Genomic DNA, 26678 nt, shown 5'->3' with positions numbered 1-26678 from the left:
TTGTGTTTAACCAATCGTGGCTGGTAAAACTACCACAGACTTTGCATGAAACAATTAAGATCTATCGACCTCTCAGTCTCTCGGCATGTCATTCTTCCATTCTAAAAATGAGGTCGATCAGAATAGATTTTTGTTCACTGTTTTTTAATTTAATTTTTCCGCTCCCTTGGCAGTTTGGTGGTTGGACCTTTCAATGTATAACTCTGATGTCCAACTGCTATTTTGTTAAAAACTTTTAATGGATGTCATACACTCATAATGTTTCACCTTGGGTTGGCAGGTCAAGCCTTCTTCGTCATTTCCCAAAGTGTTGAGCAAGCCTGTTAGAACATCTGCTGTTATAACTAACCACAGTAGTGGGCCCATTTGATAGGACAGATAACTGACCATATTAGTGGGCCCATTAGATAGGACAGATCACTGACCACAGTAGTGGGCCTATTTGGGTGGACAGAACCTTTTCCATTCTAAGTTTGCGTTCCTCCGTGATCTTAAAGAGTTCAACAAACATATTCGTTTGGTCTGCAAAATTCCGGACCTTCCATTTAAAGATATATCCTTTCTTGACTGTTGCGTTAATGTTACACGTATGTAAACTACATCTGTTAATCCTCTCACTGTCTGGTTTTTCGAAAAAAAATTATGTTTGTTTTTCTATTGCACTCGTTCTTAGCAGATCACATTATACTCAGATGGAGTTCTTGCCGAACGTGATAATTTAAAAAGTGATTTTGCATATTTAATGTCGAATCAATTTAATACATTAAAAAATGCATGCATCACCATTCTTGCATCCACATCACTTCGCTTCGTTTCCTCTCTGATGGCCTGACGTCTTTGTTCCCGGATTCGTAGCATGTAGTTATATCGGCGGCTGAGAGTATTGCATTCAACTAGCGTGGTATTCAATACATATACCATCTATAACACTCAGGGTAATCTGTTCTTAATTATGCACTGTTTTTAAAAATTTATTTTAAGTGTCTATTTATTGTCTGTTCAGTGATACGATTACCAGGATTAAAATAAAATTTGAATGCTTGATTTGCAGATTGATACGGAATTGAGTCTTATATCAAAACATCAATGTTAGGGTCGGTATGATAAAAATTCCTGATGGTCACTAATAAAACTCACATAATTCTCCTGAATCGTGTTAAAAAGAAGACATCAAAGCTCTACCAAAGTGCATAAACAAAGTGACTTCTTCTGTTTTCTTTAAAAGCACAGTAACAGCCCAATATTGCCCATATGCTGTTTCCAGCAATATGATAAACCATCATGCTTTCCATGCCTTGCTATAACCTAGAAATAAGAACACTTTCGATGCAGAGGTTGGTGACATGATCCAAAATTTACGTCGTTAGACTATATCCTCCGAGAGATGTTTTATGTCCTGGTCAACTTCAGTCAATAACAACTCGAGGTAATGGTGGTGTATTTCATGAATGCTTGGTAGAAAGCCGTTCTGATCCTTTGAGAATCAGATTCTGTACGCATATTTCTCTGCCACTCAGAACTTTCTCAAAACACTTTCACAAAGGTCTGACTCGATGACAACATCGGTAAAATTATAACCATACAGGATATCTGATGGAGCACCAATATAGAAACATATCGTATGAAAATGTCTAGCCGTACCACGACATCGGCACATTGCCTGGAATGCGGTTAAAGTATAGTACAAAAAATATTGCAGCAAAGCATCAAGCCGACTGCAAATGTACTGTAATGGGGAGATGGTGGTGTCAAAGTTTCTGCCAAAGGAAGTGGAAATAAGAAATTAAGTATAAAGTGATTGATACTTGATTGTTCGATCAAATAGTATTGTATGATATGTTTAATTAAAACATGTGGTGAATAATGTACAACAAATCTTTGATTAAACACTAATTAACCAACTATATGCAGATTTAATAATCGTGTATCTCATTAATAATTTTTTTATGAGTTGATCAGTCTCTGAAAATTTATAAATGATAACACATACTTGTAGTACAGGTTTTATTATGCAAACACGCTGGAATACATCATTGTTAGTATCTATAATTCTAACCAAACAAAAGAAAAACCTAAGATATGTAAATAAACGCATGTCATTTAAGCTTTTGTTTATTTTTTGGTTTATTCGTGCAAACATCTTTCCAATGAAAACTAAAGAAATTAATCATAAAGACGATGATATAATTCATTAATTTTATAAGCATTATTATTTTAATATTTGTCATTGTATGTCATCATCCCACTAACTATATCAGAAATAAATAAAAGACTCGACTTTTTCCCGGTCGACTAATACATCCTTTGGACCATTGCAATATCAGATGTTACGAAAGTATGTTCTTGTTTATGACACCCGACGCAGATGCAGAACATATAATATTCAATGATAAATTTCCTGATAGGTGGTACGTAGCAAATTGTTTCAGCGATAACGACGTGAATTAATAATTAGATTGTGGTTGATAATCACCTAGTCAAATTTGCAACCAATCGTTTCCCTCTGTTTTCCCTACTTTGCAGTTATATGGGACAAACTGTGTCATTTCAGCTTTTCATCTATGACAAAATTATAACTTTCAGGCTACAGAAGTAGGAATGTATGAGAGTTGTCGCTGTCTGATGTATGACTTATTACCTACAGCTCAATTTAGCTACACTTTTAATGCAATTTACGAGTTATTATTATGTTTGCATCCTCCTGTATGGATTTAATGTAAATTCTCGTTGTAGTTCGTAAATTGTAAGTGTCCAAACGTTTACTGGCTGGCCCATCTCTTCAACGCCAGAGTCGCTTGTAACGCATTTGCCCACTGTAGTAAACTCGGGTAATGAACTGGGCATTCTATTAAAATCCGAAAAGTCAGTTTGCATCCTCTAGTGTGGTCATCGTTACCTCTTAGGACAAATCTCGGATTAAAACGGATTCATTTTATTTCTATTGGGCTCCAGACGTCTCAGAAGCTTAAAGTAAAACTGGCTTATCCAGATGGCGTGACTTAAGTTGCTTACGATATCTTGCCATCAGTTCGTGCAAATGTCTTGATACAGCACGACTTATTGGCATATGCCACTTTATAGCTCATTTTAAAAAAGAACAGTGTATAGTTTTGCCTCTATGTATTGACTTTATAATCGCGAACGTGATCGGTACATACTGTTGCTGTAGGGGACAAACAACAGCAGAACCATTAGAGATCACTGAAAGGGTTCCTATTCTTAAAAATAAAATCATAGATGAGTGTGTGTTTTGGATTTTTAGCCTAGCTGATGCAATATCTCAGTCATATCGCTACAATGTCTGCAATGTGGCAGTTTATCCTTATGTCTAGCACTGGGACATCATGCCGCAGACATGTAGCATGAAAAATCATAGATAATTATAATAATACCAGACAGAAAATCGGATAGAGAAAAATTGTATAATGTTAGAAAGAGTGGTAGAAGAATATACAATTATTTGTCTTGGAATCCAAGAGAAATCTTCTTGTCTAGGAATTCCGAAATCATGCATAGACTTGCGTACTCTTATTGAAAATCTTTAAAAACTTTTTGAGAAATGGCTTTCAGTAACCTAAAAAAAGTTATGTCATTACTGTCTTCATCAAAACAAGACGCTCTTAGGTTGTTATTGTGTGGTTTAACGCCATTTTTCAGCACAAGATAGGCTATACATGGCGGCCAGTATTAATAGTGGAGGAAGAACCCGGGAAAACTCCGGAAAGAACCACCGAACACGAGAAGCTACTGGCAAGCTTTCTCACATACCCACATTGGCCGAATCCGAGACTCGAACCCACACTGACAGAGGTGAGGTGCCAGTGATCCGTAACGGAGAGCGCTTTAGACCACTCGGTCATTCGGGGCCCAAACGCTCCTCGGTACTCACCGGCTTTAGCGATTAAAAAGACAAAATTAATGTTGGGAATGGATTTACTGTTTCATGCGTATTATTGGTTTTGCAAGAGAAGGATAATATTTGTAGCTTGGTAGATTTATCTTTTTATCCGAGAAGAGCAGTAAACAAACGTAAGCCCTTTCTGTATTTTACGGAAATAGGTAACATGCATTGATACATTTTTGCTATCAATATAGGCTCCCTTTATCTTAATATATAAGATTCATAATATGCCGTGGTTTTGTAATTACCCGATTCATTTTATGTAAGTATTCTCACAAGCTGGATTCATGAATTAATACATTATTTTATTTGATTCACCTGTCGTAATATTAGACCTTCCAATATAACAAATTCAACCGATGGCGAACTCAGTTAGCGATTTTGCGATCTCTTGTTAAACCCTTTGTGTGAAATATCATCGGACATCAGCAAACCATCACTTTCGCTTTCCCAATTGGCTTATATAAGCCATGATCAATGAGGTGAAGTTTGGTTCGTTTGTATTACATAGGTGAGGCCCCCCATATGATCTTTTATTTAGAAAACAATAATCATCTCGCATCCGTTGTGCTGACAGCAAGGAATTCATACACACAGAAAACGTTATTTTTCTATTACCTCTGTACCCACATGTACATCCCAGACCACTAAAAGCGTGTGGAAATTACCGTTGATAAGATAAGCTAATCAGATTATTTATCGTCTTTCTGCAACAAGCTTTTAATTTTCCAAGACTTGAATCAGAGGCTGTCTGATGTGAATATTAAAGTTTTTAAGAGAATAGTTTTTCTGTGGCAAAATATAACAGTAATTAAAACACGGATGAATATGACTCGCGTGAATATTCACCCAGGCCATAGCCCAGATTTTTCTCAACATTTGCCGTTCTGTTTTTTATAGATTACCTGTTAAATTAAACAAGCCGTGCCGGATTGAACTCACGCCTGCCCCTCAACGCCTCTCTGACGATGGTTCCGACCCGCCAGCAAAGAGACTGGTACCAATTCTCTCATCATCTGTTTCCTGCACAACATATGTGTGCTTGTATTGCCAGGAAGAGATAGGGAATCAGCCACATGTGCAGCAAACAAGGTAAGGATTTTAAGTATGGAAACCTTTTCTAATTTCAAATCTTGTGAAAACATTTCTTTAAGTATTATTTGATGAGTATTTCATTTAACCGCCAATTTATGGTGAATATAGCAATTATAGTGGGTATCATTACTTGAGCTTCCGGACTATAACATTTATTATATGGCTGATGATATAAGAAACGGATTGCTAAGTCCAACATAAAGCTATGGTGGAAATACCAATATATATGTATCTTTATTAATGAAAATGTTTCCACTGAACATTGAAACTGAAGAAATGGAAAATAAGATCACATATTCGTCAACGCCTCTCACAGCGCATTGGAAATTTTAATTTTTTTCGTTCCTTGGACTGGTCATTTCCATGAAGTCCTGAACTTTTGTAATATCCAAAACTCTGTTAACCATCTACAATTCTGTTGTCAATATAATTAGCAATTAATTAATTATTATCATGTTTATACTAGTAGTAGTAGTAGTAGTAGTAGTAGCAGTAGTAGTAACAAATAATATAACTATAAAGTTTGTAAAATTGATGCAGAATAGTATCTTCTGTTTCGAATGTCTGTGTTATACCATTTATTTGCGCAGTACAGAAGTTATCTGACAGCTGAAGTGTAGTTTAAGGACATTGAAAGTGGTACGGGCCATTTTTTTCTCTCCAAATTTTCGGTCATTTTGACCTTTCCTCTGCAGTAAAGAAGATAATGCCTTACACTGATACTAAGGGAGCTATTCTAGTCATGCAGAACATTGGAATTGTTGATATTCTAATTATCGAATTACGCAGGTTTGCCTCCTTTTATTTTCTTTGAAACTCATACCTGACCGCTCCGGTGGTCAAAGTGGTTTGAGCGTCCGCCTCGGAATCGGGAGGTCGCTGGTTCGAACCCCGACCAAATCAGAGCGAGGGCATTTAAAAATAGTACTAGCAGCTGCCTCACTTGTCGCCCAGCATTAAGAGGTTAGTGTCAGGAATGATGAGACTGGGTGGGACATGATGCTACATGTATTCAGCATGCTGGGCCTGTGCTAGACATCATTATAAACTGTCACACTGCAGATATCGATGCAGTATGACTCAAATTGTTGAAGCTACGTTAAAAATCCAACACACACACACACTCGTACACAAACACAATTTTTCTCCAAAACAAGGCCTTCACTGTAAGTGTGTGACTTGGATTGTCAACGTAGCTTTAACAATTTTTCAGTCATATCGCTACGATGTCGGCAATGTGGCAGTTTATAGTGATGTCTAGCACTGGGGCAGACATGTAGCATCATACATGCATGATGTCCCATCCATTCAGATTATCCTGACACCAGGCCGACCAGTACTAACTCTTAATGCTGAGCGCCAAGCGAGGCAGCTGTTCGTACCATTTTGTAAGCATTTGGTATGACTCGAGCGGGGATCGAACCCACAACCTCCCGCATCCGAGGCGGACGCTCTAAGCACTAGACAACCGGAGCGGTCTGCAAGTAACAAGATATGCTGTTTTTTCTTTCGTATAGATAGTTTACTATATATATATATATATATATATATATATATATATATATATATATATATATATATATATATATATATATATATATATATATATATATAGTCCATTCTGTTCCTGTGAAAACACAGTGTTATTAAAGTTTTATATTTTAAAAAGTCACTTCTTAATTTATTTTTTAATGACTCAGAGTCAGGACTCGTTGTCATTTCTATTGCCATGCGTAGCTAACCCTAACATTGTTTTTCTTTCTTTCTGTCATTAATATTTCAAAAGTTTTCTTTTTTGTAATTTATATTTATATTATCTACGTAGGTCAAGTCGTCTTTTCTGAACAGCTGATTCTGACGCGGTATTAAGTCACGTTGAAGGTCATGAGTACATGCTGCATGCACAAAGCTATATTTATGTTCAGGTCAGGCTAAACATCCTATCAAAATTAAAAGTAGACGTACTCATATTCTCTAGTCTCAGTCTCCTGATTTTAGCCTAGCAGACGACCACAAGACAAATAACGTCAAAAACCTCAATCTCTCCAAATTAAAACACGAGAAATTGAAACAGGCGTTTGTTGAAGAACTTGCATCCAACTTGTAACAATTTTCGGAAACTCCAAGAACGTTGAAAAAGACTTGGCTTCCTCATAGTTTCTTTGTATTCAGCTGCATCCAAATCCCTTGTTCCTACCACACGTATAGATCAAGATTGGCTTGATGAGATTGATGCTGACGTACTGAGACTACTGAAACAGAAACATCGGGTCCAAGATGCCTGTATAAATGTCAGTACTTTATTATCTAAGAAGACAGCAGTTATAAACATCAATATGACTGTCCGGTGCAAACTTGAGAGTTTCAGGATTCATGGCTGAGCAACAAAGCAGATGAGACTCAGTCCTACTCGATCAGAAATGACATGAAGAATTTCTATGACGCTTTGAAGACATTCTACTGTCCAAGGTCATCAGTGACGTTTCCGATATTGAGTGATGAAGGCATCACACTGCTTACGGAAAAGAGATACTACAAAGATTTGCAGATCACTTCAACAACGTCCTCAATGAACAATCATATGTCACTGTGGAATGGAATTGATCGACTGCCAAAAGTGTGATTCAACATACCATTTGTTGATTCAACATATCGCTTGCTGATTGAACATATCACTTGATGATCCTCCGATTTTGACTGAAACTGAGAAAAAATTTGACTTGTTATGGAGGCATTCCTTTGTTGTGAATAGTCGGCCATGTCCTGGCTAGAATTCTGTTGAATCGTCTTATGCATCACATTGATCAAGGACTCCTGCCTGACAGTCGGTGTTGCTTCAGGAAGGGGCAATATATTTGCAGCTCGTCATATCAAAAAGAAACGGAACTCCATCCTGTACTCGATTTTCGTCAACCTGACAAAACAGTTTGACACAATCAGTCGTGGGGGCCTCTGGAAGAATACGACCAACTTTGGATGAAGAAATAATTTGATCCTAATGGTTCCACAATTTCACGATAGCATACTTGCTCGCGTCTTGGATAACGTTGAGTCATCTCAACCATTTACATTCAGGAATAGAGTCAAGAAAACCTGCGTGTTGACCCCATCTCTCCTCGGTTTGGTGATCTCTGCTTTGCTAACTGATTTATTTCATGATTACGACACTGGAATCTACATCAGATATTTGACTGATAACAAACCCTACAGTCTGAGGAGACTGCGGGAGAAGACGAAGTTACATGACGAGCCTATTCGTCTTCTTAAGATGAAACAGGCCATTTATATTCTGTTTATGACAATTTTGGTCTCAAGGTCAGTATCACCAATGCAGTGGTGATTGACGAACCTTCACCAGTAACACCTAACAGAGAGGCTACCATCCCTGTGACTGACCAAGCCATCTAGGCAGGGGACAAGTTCATATACCTCGCGAGTACATTGCTGCGTACAGTCCACATTCATGTGGAAACCAACGTGAAAAATGTCAAAGCAAGCGTGTCCGCCTGCAGACTGCAGATGCACCAGTCTGCAACCAAAACTGACGGTCTACAAAGCTACTGTATTGCCAGCTATGATGTGTGCTTGCGAAACCTGGATAGTGTACAGACGCCATGTCGTGAATCTGAACCATTTATTGTTACATTAGCCGTTTATGGAAACTGATGAAGAAAAGATGGTAGGACAAGGTCGTTGACACTGATGATCAACACTCAGCTAAAGAAAACACGCCTGAAATCGGCAGATCATGTCAGGATGTCAAACTTGCGACTACCCAAGAATTCTACGGCGAGCTGAATGAGGATTTGCGATCTCGGTAAGGTCAGAAAGACCCCCTGAAGTTATCCATCAAACACATCAGAAATGATCCTGAGTTTTGGGCAGAGCTTGAACAGGATTGTACCACCTGGGGCAGTCTCAGTCATACTTGAACTGCAGACTGTGTAAGGGAGACTTAGAGAGGCAGAAAAGAATCGCGAGAAGCGTAAATATCGGAACAGCATGACCAGTTCATGAATGGGTGGCATTTGTTTAATCCAGGTCGGTTCCAAGTACAGAACGGTAAACACTTTTCTATGTATTCAACTGCAATGAGGTAACACATGTCTGTGTTAGGAAGTGCACTATTCCAACGTGTATAAGGAACATCTTTGTTAATAGAGATACAGATAAAGAGTAACAAATAGTTTTTTTTGCATAAACAATTTTCAGATTTCTTGCTTAGTTACATACACCTATTAGACTGGTATTGAAACTTTGATACACTTAGTGGATTTTGAGGACATGTGAACAGGTTGGGTTAGAATAGGAATCTAAGAGACTATAAAGGTGCGTATACATTTCTCCTGGTAATACATTTTCTATAAAGCACGACAGAGCACATAAATGCACTACGGCCAGTGCCGGATTTAGGCATAAGCTAAACAAGCTACAGCTTAGGGCCTCACAGTCTGAACTCACAGTCGGAATGGGCCTCTCAAATTTATTTTATACCAAATAGGGCCTCTACAGCTTTCCATAGCTTAGGGCCTCGCTATGTCTAAACCCGGAACTGACTACGGCAACACCGTTCGCCCATAATGCGCATTAATTCTACCACAACTTACATCTCCAATTCAAACCAGTTCATTACATCTTCAGTGATGCATGTTTAATACAAATATCCAAATTCGACAATTCAACCAGCATTCGCTCTACATAAATAATCCTTACTGTGCATACCCTCACTTATTATCATGAAACATTCTACTGTCATATCTTAAATGGTTTACGATAAGGTAGACTCCTATTTCTTGACCCACGAAACCTACAGTAAAGAAACCATTAATGTTTAATTATAGACTTCAGTTTAAAAAAATGAAAACAGAAAATACTTGCAAAATATGGCGAATGTGCGTGCGGACTGAGTGATTACGGAATAGACACGCGGTGAGGAGGAAAACCATAAACGCCACCTAAAGCACAATGGAGCTCGAGAGTTCTTCTTCCGTGAAAATAAAGGTGATACAATGTTAGTATGGCAGCGGCAGAAAACACTTTGCAGATGGTTTTTAAACTGAGAAATGTAAATCGCTCCCAGACCAGACCCTTGAATGGAGATTTAAACTAATTAAAGTCTGTAGAGGTGCTAATTTCATTTGGAAGAGAACTCCAAAGTTTGGTCGCTGCATACCTAAGTGATTGTAGACAATGCCTGATTGTCCTTAAATTTAGAATATCCAAATTATTTGTTTATCTAAAAAGATAAGAAGGATTTGCTTATGAAAAATAAATATCAATATTGCTGAAATAGGTGGAACTCTGCTTGTTTCAAATCTGAAAAACTTCAACGCCATCGTCTTCAGTCTACGGATATAAAGAGTTTCAACATTTGCCAAATCCAGCGTACTTTAATTTCTCAGTGCTCAAGGCGGTCTTGTTTACAGTTAGGCTAGGTTTTTCCATTTCAAATCTTCAGATTCTATTACGTTATAGGCCATGTGAAAATGTGTATAAAAAGGGATTTGTTAAACAGATAATTCATTTCTGTTTTAGGTAAGTGTATCAGATATAATTTGAGACGAATTTTTTAATGAAAATATTCAATGGAATTACTAAAGTGGTCATCTGACTATTGGCTTAACACACTCTTCTGGATTATTATGAACGCATATACACACAAGGAGATTTATGCTGACCAGAAGAACCGAATGAAATTATTGTACTCTTCTATTTCTCTATGGTATTAACCATTATAACCCGATTTTGAATGTTAAATCTTTTTACCGTTTTTTAGAATTAACATCGTTAATTTTTGCTGTAGAAAAAAAAGTCTCGTATATCACGAGGATTGTACGAAAGATTTGAAGACACCAAAAATACCATTAGATCTATCTCGGCTATTTTCGCTAGAAAAAGAAAAGGTTCTATGAAACACGTCGGTGCAGTAATTTACAGTATCGTACATTTTCTTCGCCGGAAATTTCTTCGCAAAAATAAACCGCAACCTATTTGAACCACCTCGGCTATTTCTACGATTGGATTGACCGTAAGAGTGACTATGAAATTACGCATGAAGAAAATATAATTCCATGCATTCACAACTTCTCAGTCAATCTGTCTTTCGTAAATAACCGAGGTGATTCGAACGACAGTTAATGGCAGCTATCGGCACACATTCGAGGCATGATCCGCAGAACTGATCTCGACCTGCTTAGACGAAGATAGTGCATGATGCTAAATGAAATTCTCTTTAAACAGGCATTTCTCTGTAAACGAAAATGTTTCTAATGTTTAGTTGATTTTGATGATTATGTAACACCAATTTACATTTGGATGACATTAGGAAACTAATGGTCATAACCATATGATAATGACAGGCTTGGTCTTATTTGGACATTAATTAATTCTTGATTAGTATTACGTCATCCGTTTCTTAATAAACCTATGTCAGCAGAGTATTTTTTAAACGAAAAGCAGTCAGTATTATTGCTGAGGAGATCACTAACCGACCTTCGCTCCATTAGTTTTTTTTTTTTTTATAAATCTCCTCTGTATTGTATAACTTTTTTTTATATACAAGAAAACGTTAAATTTTTGTGACACATTAAGACAAGGACAGATAATTTTATGTCACTTGGATTTAAGTATTTTGCCTTTTTTATGAGCGTTCAATTTTGTTGCCCAAATAAATAGTGAGTGTTGTCGGGGGTTAGGGCTTAAATTCCAAATCATTTTGCATATAAATAAAATCGACCTCCTTTAGAACACTCTGGTCGATCACGGTTGCACAATGTTTTTGCGGCGATAATTGTGTTTTTTGCTTGTTTTTGTTTGTGTAATCCGTTTCAAAAATGTCAGTGACAATGTGAATTCAGGACGGTTAATGTCAGCCTCACTCGAATAATAAGTCTGACTCTTTGAAAGACAAGCAAAGTCAGTAAACCCACAAGCTACGTCGTGTGGAATAAAAAAAAGCATACTTATCTGTAAAAATTTATTCTGATAGCATTTCAAGGGCAAACTTTATAATAACAAGAGAAAGCACTTGGCGAGACTTTATCTGTTTGAATGGCACGCGACGTTTTTTGTTCGATGACGATTTCGAATACATTCTTGATTAGTATTACGTCATCCGTTTCTTAATAAACCTATGTGAGTAGAGTATTTTTTTAAACGAAAAGCAGTCAGTATTATTGCTTAGGGATCACTAACGGGAACGGTTAGAGGAATACAGATTTATTTTTGAAATAAACAACACACAGAAAGCTTTATTATTACAGCATTTAAAATTGTGTATTTAATTGATGTTACGAAAATGAATTCGGTCGTTTCGTTTGTCGCAGAATAAAATACAAAAGAACGACAAAATCCCAGGACGGTTTAAACAATGAGAGAATTTCCTAGACAGCCCGAATGGATGCATAATGACTTGGGACTTGATTATTCAGCCATGCAGACAGTTGTAAAGGTTAACTGGGTAATTCGTAATAATGTATTCAACCTACTTTAGGGTGTGGTTACAAACTTAATTTGTCTGCGAAAATGTCAGAATCTGCAAAATCGGAATCTGTTCAGGGACGTAAGTGTAGGTACAATAAAGATGGGATTTTACGAGAAGCTGGAGGTAATCGTCCTGAACTAACTTTGTTACTGGCACTTTTCAGTACAAAGAAAAACCAAAATGTTATCGCAAAGAATCAAGTGCAAAAACGTATTTGGACAGAGGACATTTTGTGGATCAAGGGTACAAATCTAATACTTAATTACTTCAAACATAGTTTCATGATTATAAACTTAATGCAAGAAAGAAAGGAAGATTAAACAAGACAGAAAATTACGAGCAGTTATAAGTTTCCGGTTCATTTACTTAATTTATATTCCGGTTGTTAACACAGTGTTCATAACTGAAAAAGACCCTATATCTTTAAGAATTGTTTTATTATACTCACGCTTCGAGATGTTACTGCTATATAGCCCTTCGTACGAGCATATGTGTGTCCATTTATCCGTGCGTCTATATGTCTTTCCCTTCGGAACTGTAACTCATATTTGAATATACCCATTGATATCAAATTTAAAACAATGGTTCATATTGGGATTCGCTATAACCAACCGTTTCGTGAGTTATTTATCGTTGTTTAAAATCAGACACAGGCTGATATTCGAACACCTTTTCACCTTTCGTTATTGAACCTGCTTTACAGATGCACACCAGAAAGCACGTGTGTCACGTACCGACCTATCTTCCAGGTTTCATTCATCTGTGCTTGAAGCAAACGCCCGTGTTACAGAAGACTGTATACCTTAGGATGTATCACTTGAAATTGTAGCACTGGATATAAATACCTTTTAGGAAATATATATTTCAAATGTCAACTGCTTTTGGTTTAAATTAACGGCGGAATGCACTTTAATTGAAAAATATGTACACACGTTTTTATTAGTTTTTATTTTATCGCTTTTTCAATTCGATTTGTCACTAAAGATATATTACATGGAAAATGTATAAGGCTGTCGATATTTCTAATTAAAAGAATGTTTAAGTAATTTACGTTACTCGTAGCAAAAGATCAATATTATTCGACCCGCTGCATAAATTATATAATAAGCACAATTGTTTCCTTCCTTTTCAGATTCTAGTGAGGACATATTTCTTTAAAGGAATACACAAAAATGTAGCAGTATGAATTTTCTTGAAATCGGAAGAAGAAAAACAAGGCAGCGACTGTCATCGGTAACAATGCCTCTATTACTTAACGAAAATTTAGAACCTTAAATGCAAATATAGTCGAAGTCCCCAAAGTCTGTCTGTCTGTCTTTATGTATGTCTTTCTATAATTTATTTGTTTATTTATCTCTGTGTGTCTATCTATCCGCGCTTTGGATCTAACTTTCTGCACTCTGTGTGTCTCTGTCATTCTATCCTTTATCTTTTTATGTATCTCTGTCAGTCTATCCTGTATCTTTTAATATATTTCTATCAGCGCTGTTTTGTATCAATCTATCAATCCACACTATTTTTCTATTATTATGTCTACACTTCATTTGCCTCTCTCTCTCTCTCTCTCTCTCTCTCTCTCTGCCTACCCTCCACTCTCCCCTTCTCTCACTCTCGGTTTTATCATCAATGAAATATAATCTTCTTCGTCAATGCTGTCGTTGTTATTGTGTGCGAAGCCACCATCACTTCCCTTCCACAAACATCCTCTGCATGATCATCAAATCACTTTTCTCTAAGTTGTTTTCGTCGTTATCATCCGCCGTGTCCTGATGATCGTTTCTACTACACATATCTAATGATAAAGATCATCATGTGGTCGTCCGATTATCATAAACAGTAGAACCATCTCTACCAGTAGTATTATTATGGGGCTTTTAGACACAGCTTATTGCTCGAGGTCAAAACCTGCTATACTTCATACTTTTACTCGTCCCTCAGATGTGATTGTTTACGGTATGGTTAAAGTTTTGGTCGTTAAAAGAATTATAACGCTAGGGTAAACCATTTTGCGAAATCGGCAAGCGCAAAACTTTATAGCCAGTACTAATTGTTTGGCTATATAAGTATCCAATTTTTGGTAGTACTACACCCACTGGTCGCGTAAACGATTTTACGAAGCAAAATCTGTTGGCAGTCACTCCAATGCACTACTGGACACATGTATACAAAACTGGCAAACAGTTAGTCGATTTACACTGTGTGTAAAGCAATCACCTATTTTTGGATCACTAATGCCCCGATTTAGTATCCGTAAGCTGAAACGTCAGTTGTTTTCCATTTCCAGCAGCACCATTTCGAACTCTGCCATGCCGGGTGCTTAATCCTTAAAAGCCATGGAGTAGGGTTTATTGATCGTACTGAGACTACTTTATTACCGAGATAAGTTCCGATTAGCATGGTGTGTATGTGTGTGATTTAGATTTTTTAACGTAGCTTTCACAATTTTTCTTTCATATTGCTACGATGTCTGCAGTGTGGCAGTTTATAGTGATGTCTAGCACTAGGGTATCATGCCACAGACATGTAACATGATGTCCCACCCAGTCACATTATCCTGACACCAGGCCGACCAGTCCTAAAACTAACCTCTTAATGTTGAGCGCCAAGTGAGGCAGCTGTTAGTACCATTTTAAAAAGTATTTGGTATGACTCGGCTGGAGTTCGAATACGCGAGCTCCCGCATCCGAGGCGGACGCTCTAACCACTAGGTCACTGGAGCGGTCTGATTACCATGGTTAGGACAGTTTCTGTTGTAGTAATTTCAGCAACTCCAAGGCCTACAGAGTTCGCGGCGGCGATTTTACAAATGGTACATACAACGTTACATACACGCTTGTATTTCATGAGTAATGCGGTTCTCTTGATGATTTGATTTTGTACTTTTTGCTTCGCTTCGATTATTTTCTCACGTCACTAATAGTAAGGGTCTATCATAATTCTTCTAACACTAATGCAATCGCGAAGTATAATTGCTCCTGTGCATTGCGCACACCGCTTTCTTGCAGTTTATCCTTTTTTACTTGTACAACTGCCATGCAATAATGGAAAATATGTACCTGAAGAATAGTCAAATCTATGGCAGTTGTGCGTTCTGGGACACCACGATCGCTTAGAATCATATTAATTGCGCCTTTGGCTTATGTCTGAGACGATTGTATGCGTCTTCACCCAAGAACTGTTACATGACCAATTTCACCCTTGTCGAATAAGAGTCGATATCTTTTTTTTTCTTCGTTGAGTCAGTGTTTGTTTTAAATAGCATAAAGCGGACTGCAGCTGGGATGGATTTATCTGTGAACTCCACCTAATCGATGTAGAAACAATCCCCCTTGTGTTTTAATGTTTGACTATGCAGTCAACGATCAGGTGTTTTCATTTGCTAAAGCAACGATTCCAAGCTGGCTTCGAGTTGGTATTGGTTCGTAAGGTGGTTCCAAATGCTGATTTCTTTTTTACCCTTAACAAAATTATTTTCCAGTTTATACAAGGGTTGTTAACACCATTTTCACGCAAATATGCATCGATAAGTGGAACAAAATCACTATCGATGTTGATATCAACGGTAAGCCGGTCCAAACGCCTGTCGGAAAATTACGCGAACCTCGTTACTTAGATCAGAATCCATCCCTTATATGTAGTTAGAAATTTAATACCAAATAGCAACGCCAAGTACTGTCTTCATATACAATGAGCCCTTCAAACGGAATCTTATGTCTAACAGCAAATTATACTGGTTCTGCAACTGTAAACAAAATTCTGCTACAACAGTGTCTGGTCGGTCAATACGTGAGATTGGTGACATCAAAACCATGATGCCCCCAATTATTTATCAGTAATATCTTTCCACCCCACCAGCATTTAATTCCACTTAAGATAAACTTGTATGAGCAGGACTCCAGCATCTTTATGATGTAGGGTTTAGGTTTATCAAAACTATTTCAAGATAATTGAAAACAAGTCGACCAAATGCTAAGGTTAAAAAGCTTGTGTTTTCTTCTCCTTTGATTAATATTCCTTGAATTTGACCGTATGCAGTTTTGAAATATGAAGTGACTACGCGTTTTGAAGCATAAAGTGACTACGCGTTTTGAAATATGAAGTCACTACGCGTTTTGAAATATGAAGTGACTACGCCTTTTGAAATATGAAGTGACTATGCGATTTGAAATATGAAGTGACTATGCGATTTGAAATATGAAGTGACTATGCGATTTGAAATATGAAGTGACTACGCGTTTTGAAGCATAAGGTGACTGCGTTTTGAAGTATAAGGTGACTGCGTTTTGAAACATAAGGAGGCTTTGTTTTGAAGGTACCACAGCGATCCTTACGTCCACATATTGCTTCGTTGCAGCAGCAGCATTGTCGATTTGTTCTTGCATCAGTTGAATCGGTTTCCAGTCATGATAAAGTCTCCATTCGTTTCATCTCCAAATTTTTTAACTTTCGATTTCGTATTTGTGTTGACACAGTCTGATAGTGGCAACCGACACACTAGCACCTCAGATTCCCCGGAGTTCATTTTCTTCGGCTAGGTGTTTCGGGACGGTGTCTCACAGCTTCAAATCAATATCTTGAATTTTCACGTTAGATGTATTAGGTTTTCCAGTTTGATCTTGGACAGTCATAAGCTCGCCCTGGTCAACATCAACAATAACCCGGTTGGTAAGCGCAGTCGTCAAACCCGCTATTTGTGGCAAACCTGCTCCGATCCACATCTGCGCTGCATCGGATTGAGTACGACACCCACGCTGCACTGTGGGAAAATGTTGTACTCTTCATAAGGTCGCTCGACATTCATGCCTTAATGAGCGAAACGAATTTGCTGTTCACATAGCCCCATTGCCCCCACACCTCACTGGGCGAAAAGAGTGTATTGCTCACACTGTAGCATGACACTGAAACCTTACTGGGCGAAAATAAAGTAATGTTCACATGGCGGCAGATGCTACTTGGTGTTCGTAAGATACATATTCATTTATCATTCTTCTTTCGCAGGAGGATCTGAAGGTGACAGAGACCGACCATGCGGTCAGGGTGCACTCAGACAAACCCCACCTGGTCAGTTTGGGCAGTGGGCGCCTTTCAACTGCAGTTACCATTCTCCCTTTGCCCCAGGGTCAGTATCAATGGCATTGTTTCATGGGTCAGCACTACTTTTGTAGCATACACACACACACACACACACACACACACAGACAGACACACACACATACATACATACATACATACGTTCTTCTAGAACTATATAACGTTTATGTAGTTTATACATGAAATATTCTGATATTTTCTTTAAAGATTTCAAATCTATGGCAAATATATATAGAGGATATTTGCTTGAAACGAGTGAATAACGGATATATTTCATCGACTGGATGAAAAACTCAGTATTTTCACGAATGGCGAAGCCACAAGTGAAAATACTAGAGTTTTTCACCCACGAGATGAAATGTATCCGTTATTCACTCGTTTCAAGCAAATATTCTTTTTATTTTATGCTCACATACGTTGGCTACCTGAAGTTTGTGATACAGTGAATTAGCAGATTTCTTACGGTAATGTCAGCTGTTTACCGTACATGTTCTGTTGTGCTATATGTACCTGCGCACAAAATTAGGTCCAATCAGATTGATAAAAACTAACTGATATTTCCAGAATAACAATCTACAAGTTTCAAGGATAACAGACAGGGATTATTAATCTGCTAATAATTAATTATTAATTATTAATTTGCTAAGGTGCAAAATCAAAGGGAGGTAAGTATGTTCTGACCCAATCAATCAAGCTTTGTCATGACTGATCGTTTGGCGGATGTTTAATACTGGCTATCTTAGCGGAAGTGCAGACTGGAACACAGTAATAGTTTATTTTAGCTTGTGCATGTATTTAAAGCTGGTTAAACGTTCATCTGTGATAACACCAGAATTAATTGCCGCAACAATTTGGTAGCACAGATGTAAATGCTATATATTACCTAACTGATTTTAACTTATGATTAGCTGCGGATATCATTTGCTAGGAGAGAGAGAGAGAGAGAGAGAGAGAGAGAGAGAGAGAGTTTAATATCTAGGGAGAAACTATTTACAAAGGATTTGTTTCCATATGTACCTTTCAAAAATTGCCCTAAGCCGTTAAGAAGCAAATTAACATGTTCCTATTAATGTATTGATTGATTGATTTATATAATTACAAAGCGACTTTAGACACAGATGTGTTCAATAAGCGTTATAGCATACATAACTGTACCCTCACGTATTTTAGGGAGAACTACATTCGGTACGGTGGATGCCCCGTTTCCATCCGATGTTGTGTTACAAGGGACTGGAGTAGAGGCGGAGCATTGTTACATTGACAATATGGACGGAGTTATTACCCTTGTGCCAACCGCAAAGCTGTGCTCGGTGGACGGCGTATTGATTCACTCAGCCAACAGGCTGGCACAAGGTGAGTAATGAATTTCTATAATCAGTCGTTTTCTGGCAGTCATTGCTATTAAAATGCATACAACTCCAAACAACCAAAGAAACAGCAGAAGTAAGGAGTTAGAACTTTCAGCCATGTGTAGTGATATAGAATTGTTTCTGTCTAGAAAATACTCAATGTTCGCACACAAAAAGAAAACGAAAGAAAAGCTCTAATAAAAAAAGAAAGCAAAAAAACTGGCTTATAGACCACAACACCGCGATGTATTATTGACAGGCGTTATTTCTACCTCCCCAAACCGATATGATCATGTCGTGTAAAACGCTGGATTCAGATAGTTAATACCATGAAAAACTTTCTCTTTCACTACCAGAGAGTGATAAGAGTCCTTATGTATGCTTGCATGAATATTTGTGCAAGTTAAGATAATCTCCGTCCGTTCCAGTCCTTCCTGCTTCAGAGTTAGGAAAACTACAATAGGAATATATTCAGGTTGATAGTAATCCCCTCTCTCTCTCTCTCTTTTTTATTAGAGCTTTGTAAAACCAGTCAGCAGTATACAAAGAGAGAGAGAGAGAGAGAGAGGGGCTTTTCGGTGCTGAGAGTATTTATTAATTGGACATTTGAGATTAAACAGGTTCAAGATGACATTTAAAAGCAGTACTTTTCTATGAACAAAAATGCATGCTTGTTTTCCTGACTTGGACCTTCTGTTTCTACTCGAACCAAAATACTGGCAAGAAAACATAAAAAAAAATCACTGCATAAAACATATGAACGTGTTGACTTCCTAAGTATAAATGTATTGGACATATGCAAGTGTTGACTTCCTAAGTATAAATGTATTGGACACGTACCCGTGATGACTTCCTAAATACCACTGTATTGGACATATGTACGAGTAGACTTCCTAAATAGCTATGCACTGGACATATGCACGTGTTGACTTCCTTAACATGTATGCATTGGACATATGCACGTGTTGACTTCCTAAATATGTATGCATTGGACATATGCAAGTGTTGACTTCATAAATACCTGATAACACAAACTAGTAAAAAGGATCCGCACCATTTCCTCCAGAAACACGTTGACGTCTTCATATCATGAAAAATTTTACTGACAGAAATATATTTGCTTTCAAAAGTTACGGTTTTATATACATTTCCAATGTGAGCTTTTTTGATACCTGGTTTATGTCTGTCGGCTTATTTCCTTTCCCCCGACTGACTTCATGCCCCGAGGTATGCTGTTTGTGCTATAAGATAGGTGTGCGCATCTCTTATTAAGTGAAGACAGACAACTATTCAGTGGTGCCTATAGCAGATAGGGAATAATTGAACGGGGCAGTGAAACGTTTAAAGAACGGCGAAAGTAACGTTATTGAATTTTCTTTTTTCTTTTTTGCGTCAGGGTATTTTGTGGTGGTCTATTATTCAGCTTAAGTAATAATTTGGTATTTATCCCTTAGAGCAACCATCAACCTTTCGACATAAATGTGCAGTGGATTCCGAAGTTGATAATTCGTGCCAGACACCGTAAAAGGAATGTTAGTGGAAAATATAAATCTGCTTCTGTCAGATGTTAAACCGTTATATTTTAGTTTACGAATATCCGTTCTAGCAAGTAACGGTACCGTCTCCACAACTTCTAAGAAGAGGGGGATAACGTTTATAGCATTTCAAAACGTGCAACACTTTCTTCAAAGAAAGGAGGGAGTGAATAAAAATAAAACAATAAAATAACACCCAACTAAAGAGTCATTTTACTTTAATCCATTGCCCTTCAATCTAAAGCCCTTCCCCAATGTATCGCCCAACTTGAATCCATCGCCCTTCCTCAAACTATTGCCCTTACTCAACCTATCGCCCTTCCCAATATATTGCCCTACTTTAATCCATCGCCCTTCCTCATGACATCGCCCGTCCTCAGACTATTGCCCTTCTTCAATATATCCCCGACCTAAGTACTTACGTTATAGCAAAATTTTGAATTGAGTTCATCCAATAACTCTTCGAAAAGGAATTTCATTTTGTGACTGGATTAACTTTTTTGGTCGAAAAATCGAAGTCAGCTCAAAAGTCTTTATTTTTTTATCCTTAAAGAAGCAGTACAAACTAAACGTATGCATACGTATTTCGCTCTCAGATCAACATATGTTTGGGGGAGACAAAATAATGATGGAGAGCAAGAAACGAAACCAACATCTGCCAACGTATGTTCCTAAGGTTGCCAATATCGTGCCTAGAAATGATGGCAGAAAAAGTTCTCCCGGTTTAGGGACAGTATTTTGATGCATACGGTACCTTTAACATAGCTATACGTCTGAAATCCGAAGATTTATTTCTCATTCCTAATTGGAACCTGTAAAGGGGGATCCAGTTTTATGTACAAGAACAGGATATATAAACACTCTTGCTTCTTGTCGAATAAGTTTCATTTTCAGCGGTTCCGTGTATCAAAGACTTAAATTAAATTAAACAGTTTGGTACTAGAAGAACTCAGTCCAAATGCTACATTATGATGTTCATTTCGAAGATTTCGTTTAAGCATCTTTTATTACCGTACATGTTCACAGATGGGGTTAGGCTACAAGTTCTCAGAACTTTGGAAGTGACTTTCCCCTACAATCGACATGAAATGTATATAGACAGCGGCACTAAATAAGCATACGTGATTGATGGAAAATACGGTTAATAAGCTGTTTATCGTGGAAGAAATTGGACAAGAGTGTTGTGATGTGTTGTGTTGTGATTTGGATATTTAACGTAGCTTTAACAATTGTTCAGTCACATCGCTACGATGTTGGCAATGTGGCAGTTTATGGTGATGTCTAGCACTGGGGCATCATACTAGCATGATGTCCCACCCAGACAGATTATGCTGACAACAAGCCGACCAGTCCTAACACATACCTCTTAATGCTGAGCGCCAAGCGAAGCAGCTGTTCGTACCATTTTTTAAAGTCTTTGGTATGACTAAGCCGGGTATCGAACCCACGACCTTCCGCATCAGAGCGGACGCTCTAACCACTAGGCCACCGGAGCGGTTTGAACAAGAGGAACACAAGCCAAAATGCCTACACAAGACGATCACAAGCTAAATGATGAACACCATGTCTTTCTTTATTAATTTAGCTGAAATTATTTGGGTAGAGAAATTAAGTTTAACTAATACATGTTTGGAAGAAGTGAGATAAACGAATATTAACATTTACCACAAATCAAATGATCCGTGTAATAAAGTATTAGTAGTCGCTGGTATATAGAGATGATTTAGATTCTGAATCAATTTCGTACGCTCTTCAATATAGTACTTGCAATTTAATATGTCATAATATACATTTTTTGATTCCTCAAAACGTGTACACAGTGGATTATATCCCAGGTGATTTAAAAATATATAAATCACTATGGAAATCTCTGCAGCTGTTTGTAATTCTTGTATGCAGAATATATAATTTCAAAGACTGAAATGTTAAAACAAGTTAATGTCCCTGCTCAAGTTTTAAATGATGCTTCCACTATCTGCACCCCCAACCCCGCTATTCAACCAATGAAATAATAGAGATTCTAGAGTTTAGAAGTTTGGTTATTATTGAGTCCATAAATATGGCTACAGTTTTTCCCTCCTTTGTTCTTTGCATAATTGACACCGTTGATTTTTTGCATGCTGAAATCAATGAAATTATTTTAATACTATAACTTCTAGTATATCTGTTGTCAAGATTTAAATTTTAATTTGACCCATTTTATTTCATTTAAACATTGTTACAGTTTAATAAAGCCCTCATACATGTTGCTTAGCCATCTGATTGAAAAGAATCAACTATTTTTGGGGGTATTAAACTTACCTTTGTTGGTTTCCCTTTGCCATGAATCTAGTTCAAATATTAATGTGAATTCTCTTTTCGTTATGAATATTGCGTAGGTCATATGCAAATTACCCTTTGTCGTGAATATTGCGTAGTTCCAATATTAATTCCCCCTTGCTAATTCTTCTTTCTGATGAATATTGTGTGGTTCAAATAATAATTCCACATTGTCATGAATATTGCGTCTTTACATGGAGAGTACGCTGTTGATTTTTTTCATATTGTTGGGCAATATGCAAAACGTAGTTTTGATGTTATTTTACGCCAAGCAACATCTTATGTGTGGATATAATTATCTATATATTCCGTGTTCCTATTAACATCGTGGGGTGCAGTAAAACTTCAAATGATCATCCAGAGTCTACCATTTGATAAACTTTCCATTTATTTTATTTTAATCTCCACAGTATGATGGAGGTCTTATAGTCTTACCCTAGTGTTACGTCCATCCTTGGGAAACGCGGTTGCTCACTTGTTTGGGCGCCGGATTCGTAAGCCAAAGTTCGTGAGTTGGAATCCAGACCAACCTAAATTGGCTGCTGTGATGGGCAAAGCATTTTACTTCTATTGCTTCGGCGCTATCCATCCTTTCTTGTGTTGATATGCTGTTAAAAATAAACTATCAAAAGCGTCTGTCCGTACATCCGGTTAGGTTATGTGTTTCGATATTTGTTGCAGGGCATTCTTGTTCCGTGAACATATTTATAGTTTTTTCAATAATAAAATGTAATATATTTTTGTTAGGTGAAACACATGTAATTTTACTAATTGAATTTATCAGTGTTGGTTCTGTTATTTGGTTCTTATTTAATTTCAAATTATGAGTATTAACATTCTCGTGAGGAATAACTTAATTCTTACAATCCATATAGGTAAAATGCTGTTGAGGCTTGGTGAGTTCAGTTATGATAATGTTGATTTATGGACAGAGATACCGTAGAAGATGAGCAGAGACGTGCATGTTGATATCTGATGTATTCATCGTTATTATCTGTTTCTTATCGTAAAATAAACGTATGGACTCTATCGTAAACTTATTCACGTAAAGAATTTGTTTATTTTTCTTGTAATGTTTGTTTATGACTACGTAAATTTAGTGCCAAACTTTGCTTTAGTTCATTCACAGTCATTTTATAGCTGTGTTTTGATCTCGTATATCAGGTGACGTAGTAGTCGTTTTAGAAGTAGCAGCAACTGAAGTAGCTGAGATTAGTGAGTCTGATCCTGTCTTTCGCCAATGCAGCATAAACGTTCTGATAAAAACTACCTTGCCACATGTGAATAATTTTCTTTTTCTGCCTCTAAAATGATCATTTCGAACATTTTTACAAAAAAGAAGACAGAGGCTTCGTACATCTACATCTGAACGTATCATTTAGTCGTTGAATCTGGTTGTCGTTATGCGTGTAATCAAAAGTATCTGAGATCAACTGTTGTAAAACTAATGTTAAGAGAGCTGGAAAGTTAAGCCTTAGCCCTTGCGTTGAATCTCAATACATAAGACTTTCCTTAATGCTTGATGAAACAAAAATTTTGTCTACTTGACAAACACAACACATGCGTAACGTGAGCCAGCAAACCTTTCTATACCAATCGGTCTGTTTATGGACATCTGCGACAATGCTATCCTTATATTCGCTTTGGTCATCATTCTAAGCGCAAGTTGTTGACCAAATCTGTGGCATTTCATTCCTTTAAAGTCAGTGATGAGCGGTCTCTTTCGTGGCGAGGTAAGGGGCACAGCCGGAATAAATATATAGTGCACAATAGATTGTTTCAAAAATCCGGGAGAGTAGGGGACGCGAAGCACCTGCTCTCTTGCCTCCCCCTCTCCTTCGCGGAGGCCCATGTTTCTTGGACATTCTGCAGAAAAAATTGTTACGCATGGTAATATTAAAAGATAGTTTGTATAGACAGCTGTGACTAATTGAATACATTTCCATTTATAGTTCATTATTCTAAACACTATCACTCTGTTGCATTTTTATTGAACATATTTTTCTATGGGGATTTATAGGACGATAAGAATCCAGAATGTTTGTAAAACCAATTAAATAAAGAGAACAGTTATCCGTATATCATTATCTTTATATTAATATGGTAATGTTAGGGCATGATTGCAAGAGTATTTTGGGAATGGTAGCAAGAATCAGTTAATTGTAACATGAACCTTCTTGCATTTAAGGAATTCTTTTAATACAACCACCTGTCCACCAGACTGTGCTCGTGTATTTTTTTAAATCAGTTATCAGCATATCTTCTGCACCAATCTCCACAAAGACACTGCCATATTTTAGATATTCTATGAACTGTCCTTCCTCATTGTAATGCACACCTCACTTTCATACGAGGCCGACGATTTAATTTTAGAAGAGGATAATAGGGGGATAGTCGTTGGTAGGAGGTGGGCTGGGACCTTTGAAGGAAATATTTAAGTGTTCTAATAGCTTGGCAACAACTATTATTGCTCAGATTTAAAGAGCAAAATAAAATAATCTATTATTCCATTACATTAGCTGAAGAAAATTAAAATAAAAACAAATATTCCGTCTCGAATGAAAATCCGAAGGCACCCAAACCCAAGCCCCAAAAATCGTATGGTCGGTCCGTTACTGATTTTCGGTCGAAAGAGACATCTTGTGGCAGAACGCCTAACCCCCTCCCCCGGTAAGCGCACATCCCGTTTGTTTTTAAAGCTGCCTCTACTACATATCCGACTCTGGAGCATGTAGTTGCATTTTCATTTTGACTCAGTCAGAACAAAGGTAGTTTACTCGTTCGATTAGAACGAGTTATCATTTCCTCTTGATATCAGAACATTGATACTGTGCTACTTACAACTTTATAGTTAAAAGGAAGTTTCATAAAGTTATATACAACCTGTATGACTAATGACATAAGAATTATGTTTCAAAAGCACTCCGCCATAACGGAACTCTACATATATCAGTATCTTGGTTAGCTTAACATTGGTACAGCCTGTCTACAGCAGCATTAGACGGGTTTCTACGAACTTTTATCGCACTGGTGCACATGGGTTCCAAGGATCGACCAAAGGTTTCGGATCGTATTAAGTTAATGATCCATTTTGAAAAGCAATGCACACCACCATTGGGATTTTACGTGGAATTCTGGCCCTAATGAGGCGACTTTTCATTGATTGATATCCTAGTATATTACAACTCAATTATCAAGAAAATGTGGGAGGGTCATTTTCATCCAGAGGTTCTAGGACTCCGGTCAGAGTTATGTTTTTTATATAGTCAGTACGTCTTGACAGTACAGAACTTTTCAACATGTCCAAATCCTAACTAAACACATATTAGCCTAATTTTCAAATATGAACTCTTAGTGAACTTCTTGTCGTAAGCTAACTAGCATTATAGTGAGTGGCTGATTTGTAAACTAAACAACGTCCCATGGGGTCGCAGATTTCACTTCCTTGTTCCTGATTACTTACTGTACACTATAGCCCGAACACGCACGGACAAACAGAACGTAATGCCCATATTGTAAAGAATTAAACAAATTCCTTTAAATTAATGCCAAAAACCCTAAATCTAAGCCAAAGGCCACCACCAAAAGGAGGAGGACAAAATGTTCCAAAAACGTGAAAAAGTATATATATATATATATACTATCTTCTGAGTATGTGTGAAAAAGCAAAGAAAATGTAATTAATGTCGAATCGGTAAATAAGAAACAAGAGAGAATACCAGGTATATGTAACTACATTGTAGTAACGCAACATGAACTCTAACATTGTATAAGAGGTTGAAAGAAGTTAATTATTCGCAGTTTTAAAATTTACACATCTAGTGGTAGGTTATTATCTATTTTATGCAGAGAACTAAAGAATGAACTTGAAGGCTACAGCAAAGCGCCAGCAGCCCCACGCTTTT

At 37.3% G+C, this 26678-nt stretch overlaps 1 protein-coding gene across 3 annotated transcripts in view; it reads left to right on the top strand.

Annotated features, from left to right (window-relative positions):
- The window catches only part of LOC149794367 (uncharacterized), a 396171-nt gene that overhangs the window by 52148 nt on the left and 317345 nt on the right, over positions 1-26678 (top strand). For all 3 annotated transcript variants that reach the window (XM_089968539.1, XM_089968538.1, XM_089968537.1), the window contains exons 2-5: positions 4802-4993; positions 13612-13712; positions 17478-17598; positions 18741-18923. In XM_089968539.1, the coding sequence (XP_089824665.1) occupies positions 13662-13712; positions 17478-17598; positions 18741-18923 (355 nt within the window). In that variant the 5' untranslated portion in view covers positions 4802-4993; positions 13612-13661. The remainder of the gene's footprint in view (positions 1-4801; positions 4994-13611; positions 13713-17477; positions 17599-18740; positions 18924-26678) is intronic.

This window comes from Sinohyriopsis cumingii, chromosome 8, assembly GCF_028554795.1.
Source record: "Sinohyriopsis cumingii isolate HCF-2022 chromosome 8, ASM2855479v2, whole genome shotgun sequence".
NCBI lineage: Eukaryota > Metazoa > Mollusca > Bivalvia > Unionida > Unionidae > Sinohyriopsis > Sinohyriopsis cumingii.
Note: the sequence above shows the minus strand (reverse complement) of the source record. Positions and strands in the feature narration are given on the sequence as shown.